The 13,343-nt window shown below is 40.4% G+C and overlaps 1 protein-coding gene across 1 annotated transcript; it reads left to right on the forward strand.

The window, feature by feature from the left end:
- Positions 1–8,982: 8,982 nt before the first annotated feature.
- Positions 8,983–12,630, forward strand: LOC141002811 (uncharacterized). Its single transcript, XM_073474210.1, has 4 exons — positions 8,983–9,184; positions 9,768–10,816; positions 10,952–11,268; positions 11,652–12,630. Exons 1-4 carry the CDS (start codon positions 9,101–9,103, stop codon positions 12,020–12,022), a joined length of 1,821 nt encoding a protein of 606 aa, XP_073330311.1. The 5' UTR covers positions 8,983–9,100; the 3' UTR covers positions 12,023–12,630.
- Positions 12,631–13,343: the final 713 nt, after the last annotated feature.

A 13,343-nucleotide genomic window follows, 5' to 3' on the forward strand; every position in this document is an offset into this window, starting at 1 on the left:
ATGTTGATACATTTCCTTTGCAGCACCAAGGCCATTAAAGAAAACTGCTGAGTAATGTACATCTTCAGTATCTGTTTGGTAAGCATTAGATATGTGACACAGATCACTGTCTTTTAAAGACACATGCTTTATACACCCAACCACCCACCATGGTGCAACTAGCATGAGGTAATTACACAGTAAAATTTTATGCAGCCAATTTTTTCCCAGATTTTTCTGGCGGGGACCGTCTGTCCTGACAAAGTCCTAACACTTCAGTTCTAGGAAACAATTGGCAAGTTTTCCTTAAAATTTTGAATTCTTCACACTTACAATTTTCCATCTAGTGTCCATACCTGTCCACACATCAGACCTGCTCATACTATCAAATTTCATTCATCCTGTGTGGATGGACACATTATTATCAAGCAAACGTGCACAGTATACTCTCAGAAACTAAAAACAAAGCCCCAACGTGAAGCAACATTATGTAGAAATTGTGCGATTTAGAGGTGGGTTAAACCTCCCTATGGGCAGCCTCTTTTTGGCTTAAGCTGAAGTCACCCTTGTCACGGAGAAAAATTGCCACAACCTCTAAAATACCTTTGAATCTATATCTTTATTCAGCAAAATTTTCCAGGCTTAAAAAATACACTTGAAACCCCTTTTAAAAGATTACACTGATAGTGTGGCATGAAGTGATTAATTATCTTGGAGAAAATTACCCACTATCCGAATTCTCTCCAATCTTGGGAAACAGCAACACCACAAACTAATGACTTGGGTTTAAGATGCGGGTGGACAAAGGTATACAAGGTTAGTTTATTGTGATTTTTTCATCACAAGGGTTGAGTGTTGATGATGAATTCGGGAGTCTCCCGGCCTGTGGAATGAAGCTGCTCCATAGTCTGTTGGTATGGAAGCAGATACTTCTGTATCTTTTGGAAGATGGTAGCAGGGTGAACAGACTGTGGCTGGAATGGGTCCTGTCTTTTAGTATCCTTTGGGCTCTGCGCAGACATCTCACTTCACTGATGTCGCTGATGCTCTGTAGATGGGTGCCAGTGATGTCCTGGGCAGTTAAAATCACCTGTCCTGGGCCATGCATGAACCATGCCAGTTTGTGATATATTTCAGTCAGGATGCTTTCTATTGCTCCTCTGTAAAAGTTGACCAGAATCTGCCTCTGGAATTTAGCCTTTCTCAGTTTTCGTGGAAAGGAGGGCCTTTTCTGTGCTTTTTAATCCAGGGTGGTGATGTGTGATGATCAAGACAGGTTCTCAGTGATAGTAACCTGAGCTCCACTGATATAGACTGGGGTGTGTGTCTTTGCCTCCTTTTTTCTAAATAACAATCAGCTCCTTGGTTTTGCTGACATTGAGCAGTAGATTGTTCTCTGTACACCACTCTGCAAAATTGTTGAATTCCTCCCGATGTGAACTCTCATCGTTGTTTGTTGTTACGACCCGGCTCGTTTTGGAGAGCGGTAACATATTAGGTGAAAAGAAATGAGGAGGAATGTGACACTGGGACAGGTTCTGGTTAAAGTCAGGTGTTTAATTAACTAAGGAGAGTGCTCTTGCACCAGGAAATATAACAGAAAGAGGGTAAGGCTATACAGGTGCTGATTAATAACCAAAACACACAAAATAAAGTTGAATAACTGGCAGTCAGTTAGCTCTTGGCTCAAGAAAATATACAATAGAGAACAAAAATAGGTCAGCACCCATTAGCTCACAACACACAATGGACAAAAGCAAACTAGCAGTTAATCGGCAATTTAGAAGTCTCAAACAAGAGTGTCCAACTCTTGGTACTCTGCATCAAACCAAACAAAGCACAAACACTCCGACAGGCAATGCTTAAGAATATACACACTCTAAATACTCTCTATTCCAATACAATGGTATGCAACCCACAGCAAGGCAAACTGATCACTGGTTCACAGCCGCCTGAACTGTGGACACACCAGCTATTTAAAGGGCAGCTGGGGTTGATTGAAGACTCCTGATAGGTTCGGTTGAATCACAGCCACACCAATCACAGACGCCAGTGAACAGCAGCCACCGGCAGCCGTAACATTTGTAATGCAGCCGATAATGGTGGTGTCTTCCGCATACTTCACAATAGAGTTCTCTTTATGTCTGGGACTGCAGTCATGGGTTTTGCAGTTTGAATAGGAGGGGGCTGAGCACACAGTCCTGAAGAAGGTGTGACAACCAATCCATACTCTCTGCAGTCTGCTTTTGAGGATGTCCAGTTGCAGAGTGTTCTACTCAAGCCCAGATTGTTTAATTTTCCAATCAGCTTCATGGGTGAGATTGTGATAAATGCTGAGCTGAAATCAACAAACAGCATTCTGACGTAGCTGTTTTTATTCTCCAGGTACATGACAACTGAGTGAAGTTAGTGAGGGTATGAGTAAAAATAGAAGACATCAGACAAGTGTTTGGAATTGAACCTAAACACTTTTTTAAGTATCTCCAGATGAGACAAAAAAGGATGTAAAATTCCCTAGGTCAGAAAAATTGTAATACTATAGAAAAGGCAGCTGTAAAGCTGGGGTTGGTAAGATGGAAAAACCGTAAAGCCCAGGCTAGATTTTGAAAGTATCAAGACAGTAAACCCCGCCCCCTGCACTCAGGCCTCTCTCCAAAGCCACTCGCCCCAAACTCTGATGACGAGGATACACCAGAGTGAGGCATATCATAAGGTCAGAGAGGCCAACAGGAGGGCAACCAGCAGTGTCCGAGGAAGTGGAGGCAGAGGCCGTGGACGTGGGAGGGCGACAGGTCAAGGAGCAGATGTTCTCTGAAAAGATGACATACATCGAGTAGAAGAACTTCACTCAAAGGATTGCACATTAGCAGATATCTAAAGTAAACTAAACTATTTGTGTTTGTACAGTATATTGACAAGCGCCCTAATCAGAATCACTTTTTTTGCCAAGTAGTTTTTCACAATTTGGATTTGTGTTTTGGTGCATAACAGTAAACACAGTAAATAGAAAAATGTAAAGAAAGAGAAAGGGCTGGTACTTCAAGTCAAAAGCATGAATAGATAAAATGATTTTTTTATATATATATAAAAACTGGGACATCTGTACAGTTTTGTCCAGGAATGTCTAAAGTATTCACCACTGAAAGTGTATATGTTGACAGTATGCTGAGGACAGTCGAGCTCTGTTCCATAAAAATATCTTATCATGTTGCTCATCTATTGATTTACAGGCCAGAATTCAAGGACTACGTTTAGCGCAATCACATCAAGTGCTGAACTCTGCCTGACACCTATTTATTTGTTGTTCTGTATTTACTCCTTGTTTTGCATTATCTCTAAACTGTTTGAATAAAGTCTTGAAAATGATAAATGCCTTTTCTTTACACTTCCAGCATAAACACCAAACCATCACAGTTCTTACACTTTACATGATGCACTAATAATAACAACTGAATTAGGTAAGACTCTTGTTTATTGAATTTTCAGGAACACACGTAGTAACAAAAATAGTATACCTTTTATCGTTTCAACAATATACAGTACAATTAGCATAAACAACTATATACAGGAAGGACATCCAGAGGTTTCTTGACTGATGACAAACACAGATCAGATGATTGTCCTGTAGATAGAATAGCACAATTACTTATCTGACAGGAAATACAGCTTTTCAAGGACCTTGAAATTACTTTCAATTCATTATAACACCACAGCTTTGGATGCATTTTAGCAGTTACAAATATTCCTGACATCAACCAGAAATAGCTTCTGTCACATCAGAATTGCACCACTTACAGTCATTTCATATTTACCAATTCTACTTTTTGGGGGGTTGGCAAAACATCAAATTATTTTTACTACACATTGTGTTGAACACCTTGGAGTACCTGGCATAAAACAAAGGAGTTCCAGTTTAGTGAAACTTTCAGATTACTTTACTACTTTACCTGTCCAACTCGTCAACTCCTGTGACTGAAAAGTCATCATCTCTGCAAAAAATATAATAATTACAGAAAACTGAAAATGTATTTACAGGACATAAAGTTACATCTGAATGTTTTTATGGGGCATAAAAATTGTATTAATTCTCTAAAAGACAACACAGGACTGTTGCTATGTAAAAAAAGTAAAAAATAGAAGTCTGGGGTTAGACTCCTGGGAACTTATGTGATGGGTGGCAAGTGATTATTAGAAGGCGTTGGTAGTTGCATTGTGTGCAGCAATTATGGTCAATGTTTCCCACATTCTACTGTGGTCAGCTGACAGTCAGATCATGAATTGAACTGCTTTCTTAAAAAATGTCTTACTAATATGTAATAGCTCAAGCGGTAGGCTAACATGTTAATGTTAGGACCAGTACTTGAAGCATTTTCCTGGTGCAGCTAAAGAAATGATACCATTCCTTTTTGTATTGTATCCCTGCTAAGGAACACATTCATGAACATAGAGCAAAACAAACTTGATATGAAATATCCACCTCTCACATACAGCTCGTCTGGCAAATGTCCAAACAGTCCAGGGTAGCAGTGCATGTGTGAACACTGCTATTATGGATCCACAGTACATGTAAACGTTGGCCTGCGTGTAAACGGTAACGTTACATGTAAATATGTTTCATACGGCAGTAGTCTATCATAGCTAGCTAGCTAACTTTAGCTACAAGCTGCCGATGTCAACGATGTTAGTGTTGGGCTAACAAATATGAAAGCAAAATAGGGAGCTAACGTTAGCTGCGTTGACTACATAATGCAGAGTAATAATACATTTTCCCCAACCAAAACAAAGCAGCTCATTACCTGTCCAACAGAGACACAGCTACCATGGCGTCCGTTTTCAGGCCTTCGACTCCATCAGTTGTCTCCATCGTTGAACAGCCACTCCAATGTTAACTCTCCTTTCACCTCTTGAGCTCTCCAACTTCTTTTGTAGCCTTCTCCAGTTCGGTCTGTCTTTTCTTGCTCTGTTTGGCAGTGCTAGCTGCTGTAGGTACAGCTGCTAATTAAAAGTGTGTCTGTACTTTCTCTGCCATTCTTGTCTGTAAACAACGAGCTCACTCCGCCACAGCTCCAGCAGTGTGATGTAGACTCCAGTCACGTGCAGTGAGTGATGGGCAGAGTCAGATTGATAGACAGGTAGGCTGTCCATACAATATCTTCGGGCCGCTAAAATTGATTGGATGAAGTTTTTGCAGCCTTGTCGCTGCCACAGACCATTTATTTTTTTCCTTTTTTTCCCCAAAGCATTTCATATTTTGATTGCTGTCTGGATGTTAAGAAATTTTATACAGATATAATAAAAAAAATGCTTCTGAACAGAAATACCAAGCCATCCTGAGGCTGGCTGCCAAATCTCCTGATTTCACCAAATTATTGTAGATGCAGCAAAGGAATCTTAAGAAGATAAAATGATTGCTTGATGTCTGGATCTTGATGAAGAATTAGAGTAGATTATTGGCAGGATATTTTTTTACAATCTCAAGTCCAAACTATGAACAAAATAAACAAATTCCTGTCATACAACTTGATGAGACTATACTTTACTCCAGCTTTACTCAATAGCATCAACACCAATACACCTGGGGCCAAATGCATATACCATGCATACACACGAAAAATTTACTTACACCACTTTCCACACAGGTTTCCAAATGTATAAAATTCTACGGGCGGTGTGTACTGGTACATATCTTTTACACCGCCACTTTCCACGCAGATTTCTAAATGTATAAAAATTTACAGAGGAAGAGAATGTGCTTACTGGTACACATCTTTAACACCATGCTTTTCATGAACACAGTCTTTTAAGTCTGATTATTGTGATGTTGGGAGTTGGCAGAAATGATAAGAAAAGTGTGAATTAGGGTGACATCTTTAAATTGTGTTAGGACACATTACATCTATAGTTTAAAAAACCCTTCATTATGATTACACAGTGATGCATGAGTTGTTAACCTTGTTTTTACTGTATTCTGTAAATATGTTTGTCAGTGTGCATTATGATAATTGTAATGATAATGATCCTTATGTAAATAAACAAATAAATACATGATCTTTATATAAGTAAATAAAGATTATTTTCCTGTATTATTGGGGAGCAAGAACACCTTCAGGTGCAACTGGCACTATATAAAGGGCTGTAGCCGTACGTAGTGGCTGTGCCACATGACACATTAGCTGCTTTGGCGTGGTGAGAGGACATTGCCAATGCACAATTTAGGCTGAATGGAGTTTTCAGGGAACATACTGATGTTCTGGCCCATGATGATGACCGCTCATCAATCAGAGGGAATGCAGGGATCCCTTGTCCTCTTACAGTAGTTCGCACATTGTCTTTGTGCGCAGAGATGCGCTTCTTGGCCTCTCACTTGAAATCAGACCACCTTTTTTTAACTCCTCCAAAGTCTGTGGTTCTGAATTCACTGCATTCACTGCTTGTGTCAGTTTCTGCCATTTCACTTGCTTCATTTTGTTGCTAAAGCCAGAACCTAAGCCTCCAAATAATACTCTTTATCGTCTGTCAGTTTGATCAATTATTACTTATTAAGTTTACAGTCTATAAAACAAAAACAAATCACGGTTTCAAAACAAATCACGGTTTCCCTAAACAAAAAATTTCTATGTCATAGAAATCTGTCAATAGACCAAGCAAGCAAGCTTAAATATATAGTAAAAGGTAAACGGTCATTTCACTAATGACGGGTTATGGTAATACAAAGTGTCAGCTTATTTATTTTATCCACCAAGATATGATTCAAGTACTCTGACAGCAAGTGCAAGTGCTGAATGTGCATTATTTCTGTGCCTTTTTGTAATATGTTTTGTTTAGGTGTGTTTTTTTTAGTGCTTTTAGTGTTTCAGTGTTCAGTGTGAAATGTATGTTTTATTTTTATGTTTTTTCATGTTAACGCAGAAAATACAATAAACATATTTATCAAAGAAATTAGAAGATTGATGTGAAACAACAAACATTAGTGAGTATCCCCCCTCTCTCATTCCATAAGTGTGCTGTATCAAAGCTGTAAAAAGTTCCTCCAGTCTGAATGTCAGAAAACCATCATTTTAGATAAACATAGGAAGGAAATTTGTGGTTGGTAGATTATTTCTTTGCTGTAACGATGCTTCTTGGCAATAAATCTTATACCGTTGGAAAGCCTGTTTATTTCCATTTTAAATGGTGCCACATTTGTAAGGAACATGCATTTGTGGGATGAGCAGCAGAGCTGAGTATGTGGGCTGCGCCCATGAAAAATTTGCCAAATCTTCTCTGCCAAACAGCAGCGTGTGGAAGAACCATACACAGCCACAACAGCCTGGCTCCTCCTCCTCATGCTGGTCACCAACGGTCTAAGATTTATTGCCAAGAAGCATTGTTACAACAGAGAAATAATCTACCAAACACAAACTTCCTTACTTCTTGTGTTGTGTTTACATGAACCCAACAACATTACATATTGCATGACTGAAAAGGGCTTCTGTCTCCTTTTATTTTTATCAATCTATTGCTCTCTCTCTCTCTCTCTCTCAGTCTTTCTCTCTCTGTCGCTCTCTTTCAATTCAGGGCTCTGAACCTGTAGACACTCAGGTGCTCACTGCTGCTGAGGAATGAATAAATCTAACACCTTTACAGAGAGAAACATCAGACTAAAGATCACAGAGCGGTGTGAAGAGTGGTGCTGTGCTCTGTTTGAGCTCAAATAAAGTGAACGGTTATGAATAATGTTTTGTGAATGAGTTAAAAGAAATCAAGCATAATTTGCATGTAGGCACAATTTTCTGTGGGGATACTGGTATGCCTACCACAATTTTCCCCAAGTTTTACCTTTTAAAACCTCCAACCATAAAGCAAGTATGAGAAATAACCTGAACATCCATAACCAAATGAAATACCTTTACAGGCTCATCAACCAATGAAATGCACTTCAGGGTGGACAAAACCATTGTAGTTGTGACTAGTTCATGTGAGATGGAAGTGAAGTACAGAAAAAATGTGTTTTCTCCACAAAATAATTTATTCTAGAGCCTGATCTGTACCATAACGAGCAAAGAGAAATTTAGCCATGCATGGCTCTAACTCCTGGGCCACATTGCCTGCCTCAGCAGCGCGTGACAGATGTGTTGCTGTACTGCTGCAGATCACAGTCGTGTGTTCAACCTGTTTACATGGGTGCCAAAATGAAAAGCATGTCCTCACACAGGATATGTGACTGGGTGAAAGGATGGTACTGTTGATGTGTTGGTCAGTCTACTTTGGTATCTCAACAGCTATGTGATAGATTGTCATGACACCTGGTTCAGACATTTATGGTTTCATGATACATGCCTATGAAGTTGATATTTTTGGTTTTTGATTAAATCTTTCCCCAACTCCTGGATCGTGCCATAAAATTCCCCTCAGGATGAATCATATGTCTGGTGATGCTGACTAGTGCCACCATCAAAACTTACCAATTGCTCCTTGGGTCATGGCTGAGCTTTCCACCAAATACAGTCAGAATCATATGACATTTTTTTCAAAGATATTCTTTTAAACAAACAAACACAGTAAAAATAAACAAATAAATGGGATCAAAAACATGGATATAGCTATCTAAGGGATAGTATGGTTTATGTGATCATATCAAAAGATCAGTACCAGTGTTGTATAGTAACGAAGTAAAAATACTTCACTACTGTACTTAAGTATATTTTGGGATACTTTGTACTTTTCTGGAGTTGTTTTTTTTTTTACAACTTTCACTTTTACTTCACTATATTTCCGAGCTTAATTGCATACTTTTACTCCGATATATTTTCAAAGTCCCATTTCGTTACTCGTTACAAAAAAATTTAAAAAAAAAAATGAAACAAAACAAATAAATAAAAGGAAACAGTGTTTTGGCTCCGCCCCACCCTCACTGTCTGACGCAGCGAAGTTAGTGCATGCCCGGGCTTGTTGGCAATTGCCTTAACTACGTCATTGACAACACCTGCGAGTCTCGCAGTCAACAATGGAAGAAGAAGAGGAGACGCCAGACACAGCGACAGCGACAACGTCGACTACAAATGAACAACCCGACGAGCACCCGTGGCCTTATTTGAGCCGTTTGTTTTCATTTTCCGATGTCAGGGATTCATCGTACCGGATGAAGTGCCTGCTATGCCTTCCAAGAAATGTGGAGATCCTATCATACAGGAACTCTCCGTCCAACCTGAAGAAACATATTGAGGTAAGTGGGTTTCATTAAGTTTATGCAGTCCAGTATGTATATGATGGACATTACATGGACTTATGTGGAATTCTGAGCATAACCTGAAGGAATTAACTTCGTGTGCGGCAGCGTTTCGTTTCCACATGGCTGTAGCAGGCTAGCCTTTTGGGTCTAGGGAAGGAAGAAGCGTGCTATAGGCCAAGTGAAACGATAGCGATAGGCATGCATGTTAAAAACAAAACATTTAACGTGTACTACTTTTACATTTTGCGTATTAGCGTATTATTTATCCATTTGTCTTTGTCGTCCAGTGCGACCTGTCCCGCCAGCGTGTGTGTGTGTGTGTCTGTGTGTGTGTGTTTAATTGAACCAGCAAGTTCTAGTTTAAACTTTCGTTGTAAATCCCAGATGCGTCAAACAACTTATACCGTGTCAATTATCTTAATTGTACAGCCACAGTAATTTTAAACAAAATAATACTATGATTTTATTTATTTTAAACTTTAAAGCCATTAGCCCCCGCCCCCCCCCCCTCTTTGTAACTGGGTGAGGCAATTTGTTTCCAGGTTGACATTTAATTTCATTTTCTTGTCTGTTTTAGAGAAAGCATCCGCACCATCTTCAAAAATATGTTGAGTTGACCACAGCAAAACGAAAAAGGGCCAGTGGACCACCCACCCCCAGCAGCAAGCAGACCACATTAACCCAGACCGTGTCCATGACCCCTCAGAAGACTGTTGACAAGGCCATTGTGAATTATGTTGTACATGGGCTTCGACCTTTCTCAATAGTTGAGCAGGAACACTTCAGAGAATTTGTCAGTGACCTCGTCCCTAATGCCAAAATGATGTCCCGGGTGACTCTCACCTCCAAGATTGAAGATGTCTTCAACAAAATGAAAGCAGCTCTGATTGAGACAATGAAGGGGGTCGAATACATCGCTACTACTACTGACTGTTGGTCAGTCAGAAGGCGAGGGTTCATTGGGGTTACGGCACACTGGATTGACCCGGAGAATCTCGAGCGACGTTCAGCAGCCTTGGCGTGCCGGCAGCTGAGAGGATCCCACACGTTCGACCGATTGGCCAATGCTTTGAATGACATTCATGCAGAATTTGATATTAGAGGCAAGATAGTGCGAACAACCACTGACAACGGTTCAAATTTTCTGAAGGCCTTTCGTGTGTTTGGGGAAGACGAAAACAACAATGAAGAAGTTGCTGAAGAGTCTGCACAGTCTGAAGAGGAAGGGGATGGAGCAGATGAGGAGGAAGATGTGGAGTACATTGACACAGCAGCTCTTCTGAATGAAGATGATGGGTTCGAATTTCAGCTACCGAGACACCAACGCTGTGCATGCCATCTCCTGAATCTTATCGCCAGTGAAGATTCCTCTACTGCAACCTCCAGCGACGCATACAAGAAGCTGCACCATGCAACATTTGGAAAGTGTTATGGCCTATGGAACAAATGTGGAAGATCCACACTTGCAGCTGAGCTGATTGAAGATGTCTGTTCCCTTCAGCTTCTAAGACCAAATAAAACGAGGTGGAATTCCTTGTTCATGGCCGTTGAACGCCTGCTCAGGATTTCTAAAGAGAAGGGAGAAGCAGCGTTGAGAGCCATTGCCACTGACCTGAAGGTCCCAATGTAAGTAGGCCGAAGATTTAAAAATGATGAGATAAAAGTGGAATGACTGCTCCATATAATAGAGGTTTAATGCATCACAGACGCTGTTCACTTCCTATCATGCATAATTTTTTGTGTGTGTTTGTGTGTGCGCAGGTTCAACCCAGCCGAACTCGCATTTCTGACAGAATATGCTGCTGTAATGAGCCCTGTCGCCCAGGCAACCAACATATTGCAAGCAGAAACCAAGGCACAAATGGGGTGGCTGCTTCCTACAATTCAACTGCTGCAGGTCAAACTCGAGAAGGTGAAGTTGCAGCTGAAGTACTGCAAGCCTCTTGTTGATGCTTTACAGTCTGGAATTCAGAACCGCTTCGGGCACATGTTCATGGATGCCGAGCTGGTTGCAGCTGCAATTCTTCTTCCAAAATTCCGGACGACATGGACGAAGGATGATGCTACCATTAAAATGGGTAAGGCATACATATACTGTACTTAAGTTTGTCTATGCCTTGACAGTTAGTATCAACATATTGGGTTTGCATATTGGTTGGTGCATGAAAAGGAACATGGGGAGAGAATCAAATGCTTTAATGTTTCACTTGTTTAGGCAGAGATGACATGGTAGAGTTGTATTAATAAGTGCTATAACTAGGGCTCTAAATTAACACCCGCCGACCGGCCAAATTCTGGTAAATTCAGTTTGGCTGGTAGAAAATGAAGCTTAGTAGCCACTTTCACTGGTAGTGAGTGGATGTCTGACTAGTGCAATTAACATCAACAAGCCAAATTTAGCTAGTGATGAGAGGTTGACTTATATCCCTGGGTATAACCCTTCTTTGTTTTTACATTTCAGGAATCAATTACATCAAGCAGCATATCGAGGATCCCTCTATGCAGCCAGGTGATGTGATCAGGTCGAGTTCATCAGACGAGGATGACTTCTTCTCTTCTCTGCAAGCATCATCAAAGACCCAAGATGGCGTCAAGCAATTTGATGCCTACCTCTCCTGCTCCGCTGACCACATGGACCTGCTTAAGTCCTTTCCTTCTGTCTGCAAGTTGTCTGTCAAACTCAACACGCCCCTCCCAGCGTCGGCAGCATGCGAAAGGCTCTTCAGCATAGCAGGCCTTGTTTTCAGCCCACGAAGAGTACGGCTAAATTCTAGGCATTTTGAAAGCCAGCTGCTTTTGAAGATGAACAAAAAGTTTTACAGTTTCAAGTGATCATGGGGTTATGAGCAAGGACTCCCTCAAATAAGGTTTAAGTTGAAGAGGGATAAAAGTAAAGGCCAAGGGCAAAGGTGTGTGGGGGTTGGGATGAGGGGCTTGACTTTGCAAAAGTTGGTTCTATGTAAAATGTTAAGATTTTGGCTCAAAAGTGCAAGAAGGGTAGCAATAGTGTTTTCTGTGACCTCATTTCCAGCACTTTTTTAAGAGTTTACAGGGGGTTTCAAACTGATCTCCTCTCTTCTGCCAATTTGTGTTTTGTTAAAATAATGCCAATTGGTTTTGTGTACCTCTAGTTTTAAAGTGCAGTAATGGCAGCTTTTCCTTGCTTGGTGATTCGCCTCACTTTCAATGCTGACTTTTTTTTATTTTTAAAAGGTTTACAAAAAGGGCTTTCAAACTGGACTCCTTCACAAGCCAGATAAGCTTCAGTTTTCTCCCTATTTGACTTGTATTGATGTGATGCCATTGGTCATGTTTGTAGAAGGAAAAAAAAAATCTGCACTTGCCACCTTTCTATTAATGGTGTGATTCGCACTGTTGTGCAATGTTCTGGGCTGACGTGAGAAATGGTTTACACGGATCAACTGGTCCTAACTGGTAGCCTCAGTGTACTTGACCAAGTAAATCATAATTAAAAAAAAAAAAGGAACTTCAGACTGCCTTTGCTTGTTATTTACTTTTACTTGTACTTTTAATTACATTACTTGAGTACATTTATTTTTACAGTACTTGTAATACTTAAGTGCAAGAAATTTCAGATACTTTAAGACTTTAACTCAAGTAATATTTCAGTCAGTGACTTTGACTTTTACCAAAGTCATTTTTTGGAGAGCTACCGATACTTTTACTTGAGTGTGATTGTTAAGTACTTTATACAACACTGATCAGTACTTGTTCTGTAAGACAACATAAAACTATGGAGACCCATGTCTGGATATTTTTTCCCAATTAGCCACAATGGCAGTCACTTTGACAGAGACTGTTGCCAACAGTGATCTGAAACAACAGCCACTGTATTTAGCAATTAGCCGTAGTGTGGCCCGATGGGAGTGGGTGTGTCCTGGCAGAGAAAGAAAACACCAGGGACGGACCTAGAGTCGAAGCAGGGTAAAGAAGACTAATTTCCCTCAGGAGGACTCAGATGCACACACAACACAAATGCATGAATACAGAATGTATATGCACATACAGACAGATGCACACAGACACACACCACCTCTTTTTGTCTTTGATAAAATCCCAGGGGAGTTCAGGGTTGGAGCCAGTAGCTGCAAAGTGAGTGTTGACCAGTGTGTTGTCTTCTCACTGTGTCGCT

The sequence above is a fragment of the Pagrus major genome, chromosome 9 (assembly GCF_040436345.1).
Source record: "Pagrus major chromosome 9, Pma_NU_1.0".
Lineage (NCBI taxonomy): Eukaryota > Metazoa > Chordata > Actinopteri > Spariformes > Sparidae > Pagrus > Pagrus major.

Coding starts and splice junctions, on each gene's coding strand:
- LOC141002811 (XM_073474210.1), top strand. CDS start 9,101: ATGAAGTGCCTGCTATGCCTTCCAAGAAATGTGGAGATCCTATCATAC. Junction 9,185..9,767: donor ACCTGAAGAAACATATTGAG/GTAAGTGGGTTT, acceptor TGTCTGTTTTAG/AGAAAGCATCCGCACCATCT. Junction 11,269..11,651: donor TGATGCTACCATTAAAATGG/GTAAGGCATACA, acceptor TTTACATTTCAG/GAATCAATTACATCAAGCAG.